This window comes from Danio rerio, chromosome 25 (genome assembly GCF_049306965.1).
Source record: "Danio rerio strain Tuebingen ecotype United States chromosome 25, GRCz12tu, whole genome shotgun sequence".
NCBI lineage: Eukaryota > Metazoa > Chordata > Actinopteri > Cypriniformes > Danionidae > Danio > Danio rerio.
In genome coordinates this window covers 8,294,734-8,301,100 of record NC_133200.1, presented here as the reverse complement: position 1 = coordinate 8,301,100, position 6,367 = coordinate 8,294,734, and the positions used below count along the sequence as shown (strand labels likewise).

The 6,367-nt window shown below is 35.6% G+C and overlaps 1 protein-coding gene across 1 annotated transcript in view; it reads right to left on the bottom strand.

Moving 5' to 3' along the window:
• Positions 1-190: 190 nt before the first annotated feature.
• Positions 191-6,367, bottom strand: part of fcsk (fucose kinase) — a 29,141-nt gene continuing 22,964 nt past the window's right edge. Inside the window, exons 19-23 of the mRNA XM_073942737.1 lie at positions 6,126-6,245; positions 4,776-4,963; positions 4,590-4,689; positions 735-958; positions 191-482 (exon numbers count right to left, since the gene is read on the bottom strand). Of these exons, the coding sequence (XP_073798838.1) occupies positions 399-482; positions 735-958; positions 4,590-4,689; positions 4,776-4,963; positions 6,126-6,245 (716 nt within the window). The 3' untranslated portion in view covers positions 191-398. The remainder of the gene's footprint in view (positions 483-734; positions 959-4,589; positions 4,690-4,775; positions 4,964-6,125; positions 6,246-6,367) is intronic.

The window sequence follows — 6,367 nt, the reverse complement described above, 5'->3', positions numbered from 1 at the left end:
TAAGAAGATGATGTGCAAAGGTATTTAAAGAAAAAAAGTAGATCAGTTTATCTTCAACTCCAAATATTTCAAAAGCTGACAACATCTGACAACTCTAAACTATAAAAAAAAAAAAACTAATAATCCCACAATGAAAACACATTATAGAGGCCCAATCATTAAAAAATGACACTAAAACAGTCACAAGATGGACAATAAAATCATTTAATCTTAATATGAGTACTTTTGTTGTACAGTGCAGTCAAAAACACATTTAAGAAAGAGTAAAATCAGCCAAGATGTCTTTTGAAGCATTTTATATCATATAAAACAAATTAAAGATTTCATGAATACCATATTTACATAAATATATTCTAAAACTAGATTTAAGGCCCTTTAAAATATGTTGTCTGCTGTTGTTAAGAATGTTCAGAGCTCTTCTGAATGACTGAGATCCCCTCCATATCCAGATCCACTAAATGAACACTGAAGGAGCCGATACCCTGTCAAAACAACACCAGTCAGAAACAAACATGTATACTCTTCTATTTGACTAATAGTTCAAAGGAAAGTAACTTAAGTCAATAAACACAAACACAAAGGTCTTTCAGCAACCAGTGCTGTTGATTTTAACTTGCTGTTATTAAATGAAGAGAGGAGTGCAAGGAGATCCGTTTAGAAAGAATTACACAAACACTCTTCATCACATTTCCTTGTTTCTCTGTGTACCTGTTGAACCGGCTCCTTAGCCTCACCTGTATGTTAGTGAGAATTTCCCTCACTGTTTCCTTCTGCTGAGGCTCGCGGGTGAGTAAGAACAGGAATCCTCCTCCTCCGGCTCCTGCCAGACTCTGTCCTAAACTGAGCGGCTGAAGAGCGTTCATCATGAATCTCACAGCTGCCGGCTCACAACCTGGAGCCATCAGCTTCTTCTGCTGCCAGTATGTGTTCATACACTCACCCAGTCTGAACAAAGATCCTAAGGAGAGGAAAGAACACACAGAGAGAAATAAAAAAACCTAAATCTGGCCATGTAGTACAAAAACATATGATTAGCAGTAAAGGCCCGTTCACATGGAACGCAGTAAGCAGTGGAATTGTCGTGCGGAGGCTGCTTTCTCTCAGAGTGGATGCTGTTATAAATAAACTTGTCAAGCTCACATTTGTATTTACTAAAAACTAAATAAAACAATGGAAATTTGTCCTTGTATTATTAATTATTGTCATTATTACTGTGATTTTTTAATTTTATTTAGCACAAGTGGAGTTATTTTTGAGGATTAGCCACTCTTTAAACAAATATTTGAGGGAAACATAACTTTAAAGACGAATTAGGAGGTTAATTTCACCTAAAGGGCTCTGCTATAAAATGAGAAACAAACATTATTTCACAAAAGTAGCAGTAAGTATACACAGCCCATGTTGAACACGTCACATTTTTCTCAGAAAACATGTTTTTAAAAGTGACGTTGATTTTTCACTAGATGTTGGTAACAACCAAAGAAATCCATATGTGACAGGTAAAAAGTATTGAACACATGAAGGAAAGGAGGTGTAAAAAGGAATGGAAAGCCCAGATAGCAGCTGAAATCTCTCAGTAGTTCTTCAGCAATCCTCTACCCTTCGTCAAGGTAAATTAATATCAACTGCTTTAGTCCAACATCTACATTAGCAGGATGATGAAGATTAAACCAGAGTGGATATTTCAGCAAGAAATTTCAACAGCTCCTTAAGAAATATTATTCCCAGAAAAAAAAACATGATGTGTTCAATACTTATTTTCCCAGCTGTAATGGACAAAAGGAGGTGGAGAAACTAAACGTTCATGTCAAATTATGATTTTTTTTTGTAATCCAATATATAGTTCAATACATGAAGCATGAACTAATGTTCAAAAAAAGATATTGTAGATGGATGCTACAATTCTTTGAATCCATCAAAAAATTCCTTTCCTCTGTTTTAAACTTTCTGTTATGAGCTCAGCAAAATGTGACATGGACTGTTTTTAATAATCAGTTCTTTGATTAATAATAATAGTAATAATAATAATCATTCCTTTAAATAGCGCTTTGATTCAACCCCATATTGATTATGCTACCTCATTTTGGTATAGTAGCTGCTCACAGAGTATAAAGGAAAAATTGCAAAAGGCACAAAATAAATTAGTATGAATAATTAAAAAAATTCATCCCAGAGCACATTTGCACAGAGTTTTTTTTTAAAAGAATAAGGCATGATAACTGTTAGTAATAGGGTATGTTTTTTAAAACTGGGAATGGTATGTAAAACATGTAATAATGTGGTTCCTAGTTATTTGATTAACTATTTTCTAATGGTGAGGAAACAGCATTCATACAATACTAGAGGTTGTAATTTTAATATTTGTTTATTTTAATTTAGAAGTTTAGTGGGGAGAATATGTTTTTATATACAAGTGCAATCATGTGGAACAAATTAACAAAACCGATCAAGGAAATAAAAGATTTAAGGAGGTTCAAAAAGGCGATCAAAAGATGGTTGTTTTATGAGGATAATTAGTTTGCATGGAGGACGAGGATGTTTTATTTTATATGTTACTTGATTGATAATGGGGTTGCAGCTGGAAGGGCATCCACTGCATGCAACATATGCTGGATAAGTTGGTGGTTCATTCCGTTGTGGCAACCCCTGATTGATGGAGGGGCTAAGCCGAAAAGAAAAATGAATGAATGAAGTAATAATTGTATTTGTGAAATATTTTGTTCCTGTTTTAAAATGTTTTATAATACTGTTTGTTTTATGCATCATCTGTACTTTGAAGTCATACATCGTGTTTATTTATAGGGATGACCACAATGGAAACAAGCCCAGGGCTTTATTGTGTCTTTATCCTCGACAGTTTTTATTTTAAAATGTATGAGATACTTGTATTTTTGTACAGCTTGTCTAAAATCTGTCAAATAAAATTCAATTCAATTCAGCTGCCGTGCAGCTCACAAAAAGATTCAATAATTATCGTGATAAATATTAAAGCGGTAGGATGTTGGGTACATGTGCAATACTTAAGCTCTGCCTCTGCATTGGCAGCAAAACCACCCATGGTTTGCTGCTTGTTACTCAATGTCTCGTGTAAAAAGGCCTTATGAGTGTAGAGTTTTGTTTTGGTAAGCGTTTTTAGATGTGATCTCTTAAAATCCATTCACAAAGCTGCTGAGACAGAATTAAGAAAAGTTAAAAGCTGAGAGTTTATGGCGAGATTTAACTAGTGACTGTGGATGACGTCAACATGCTTATTAACTATTCCCACAGTGATTAGCTGATAGGGAAGGGGTCTCTGTTAGAGATTTATTCATAAAATATTGTAGGGAGTGATTTGTTGCTATATTAAAGTCAAGGACAAAAATGTGCATGTCTCTAATGATCTAGTATATGTTGGAGTTAACTGTCAGCCCCATGTGCACTTCTTGAAAACAATAAGTGGATTTTTTTGTTTTTTCAGGCTAAATATGTGCTAAACATACATCATAACTGTGGGACTAAATAATAAATAGTTTTGAAATCAAAAATAGAATTATTTTTAATCTTTATATACTAGCACTATTAAAAAATATATATATATATATATTGAGAAATAAATTTTTGTAAACAGCCTTTTGATTAAAAGAGGAAAATAATCATGGCAGAGTGAAAGACAAACAAAATTTAATGCAAACACTCATTCCTACATTTTCCTTTTGCTTAGTCCCTTATTTATCAGGGGTCACCACAGCAGAATGAACCACCAACTATTCCGGCGTATGTTTCACACAGTGGACGCCATTCCAGCCACAACTGCCATTACTGGGAAACACCCAAACACTCACATTCACTCAGAGACACATAGTCTAACACTATGACAATGCCAGCTGGCCCAGCAAGGACTCAAACCAGTGACCTTCTTGCTGTGAGGCGACAGTGCTAACCACTGAGCCACCCAAATGCAAACATACATTTATTAAAAAAGAAAATGCAAGAACAGCTGTTGCTTCTCGCCAAAGAAACTGATGAATGAACACAAGGAAATAATCAAATCACAAACTGGAGTTGAAATAACCTCAAAAACCACTTACAATTGAGGCATCAGATGATGTGTAAAGAAATAATTACAGCTTTCCCACTTTCCACCAATAGCAAAAGCAAACTGACTGATATCAGTGACTCCTAATGTTTCACAGATTTAGAGGCTAGATTTTCACCCTAAATCACTTGTAAGTGTGAGAGACTCTTGAAGGACAAACTTACTGTCCTTTTAGCAATCCCAGTTATTTAGAATCTAAGATTTTCTCCTAAACTGAAAATTGCAAGCTAGATTTAGCACTGAGATGTTTTGGGAAGGAGTTTGCATGCTCTCCCCGTGTTTGTATGAGTTTCCTCCATCCAATTCACCTATAGCGCATATGATTGGACTGTGAACTAAATTGGCTGTAGTGTATGAGTGTGTGAATGAGACTGGGTGACACATCTTCTGTGTAAAACATATACCAAAATAGTTGGTGGTTCATTCCACTGTGTTGACCCCTGATAAATAAGGGACTAAGCCGAATGAAAAAGGATGAATGTTTTGTGAAATCACCCCCTGCTTTATGTCTCACCGTCTCTGCAGGCTTCAGCACACTTCTCTGCATTGCTCACAAGCTGCTCTGCGTTATGTACGATGGAGGGTAAACGAGCATACCAACTGCGCACCACGTCCTGCACACAAACATACACGCACAGTGACCCAATGAAAACTCCCACACTCTACATCATGTCTGCTGGTCAGCATCAGCCGCTTGTACCTGCAGCAGGTTTCGTGCTAATCGTGTCTTTCCAGTGTAAACCAGCAGAAGATGCTGCTGTAGGACAGACAGGAAGTGTGGAGTCAGAGAAATCGCCTCTACTTCCACTCGCAGCGGCAGCTGAGCTGCAGATCGGGCCACTTTCACTCCCCCAAACAACCCGCCGACCTGGTCCTGCCATCCTCCACCTGAAAGACAAGGCAAGTTTTGTTTATTTAGCATGTTTCACACACAATGGTCATGCAAAGTGCTAAAAGATATAAAAAAAGAAGATACATAAGATAAAAAGAATCAAAATCAGTATATGACATAAAATAAAAAAGCATAAAATAATCACACAAAAGGTAAAAGAAATAAAAACAACAAAGACTTCAAATGAATAAAAACAGATTAAAAATGTGTCAAACGCCAATAAATGTAAAAATTGAGTCCTGATTCCACAAGGAAAATATATATTTATTTTAAAATGTAACTTCGACAGTGCAAATAATAAGAGTATTTGATTTTATTAATACTAATTTAGTTGTACAGCACACATGAAGATCAACAAGGCCTGGAAATGAACATAAGCATTTAGTAGTGATGAGTCGTTCATGAATGATTCGTTCATTTTCAAAATCTTTTATGTGACTCGAGAACAATGAGTCCTTCAGGGAGTGATTCGTTCATTCGCGCATGCTCACATTTGTGCAGGTGGAGGAGAAGATTAGTTAATTTTTCGAGTCCTCCATCGGGTTTCAGTCATCATGTGAAAGACAGAAGCCAATCATATGCATTTAGAGCTGGAAAAAGATTTGATCCGTTCATTTCTCGAGTTTCAGACTGTGTGCATTGGTTAAGCTCAAATGGGGCTGTCAGTGTCAGGTGAACGAACGACTCAAATTTAAAGACATGTTAGAAGAGGTGAGCAGAGTTAATCATAGATAAAACACCAGGTGAACAATAAGGGATTATTTTCTCTTTCTTAGTAGCATTGCACTGTACAGTAGTATTCTAGTCATGACTTGTAGTGTGATCAACCTTTGGGCTAGTTGTAGATGTGTTTGGAAGCATCTTAAAACATTGACTCGAAAAAAGATCTGTTCATCTTGAATGAGACTCAGAGTCAGTAAAATGATCTGAACCTCCCATCACTAGCATTTAGCATAAATATATATTATGCTAAAACAATTTATTAGTATTAGATTAATTTGTTTTTTAAGTAAACTGCCAAATGTTAAAATTTATGAAAGGATCTTTAAGAAACACAAAGTCTTTCATGGAAGAGCTTGATGATGAGTCTCGTTCTGAAAAAAAAAAAATAATAATAATAATAAAGTAATAATAGAGTAATGAAATCCAGTCTGGTACCGGTGGTGAGGATCTGCTCCAGGTACAGCACATCATGAATGAGAGAGTCTGTGTCGCAGCTCCGTCCTGTGCATCTGTACACTGCAGAAAGAGCTGCTCCTGCCAGAATACTGCTGGTGCCTGGATAAATACATACAATTAAAAGGAATTTATTTTAATATTGAGTAAGTACAAACATGATTAATCTATTAAACATAAGATATATATTCAATTTAATTAGAATAAAATAATAATAAGCAAAA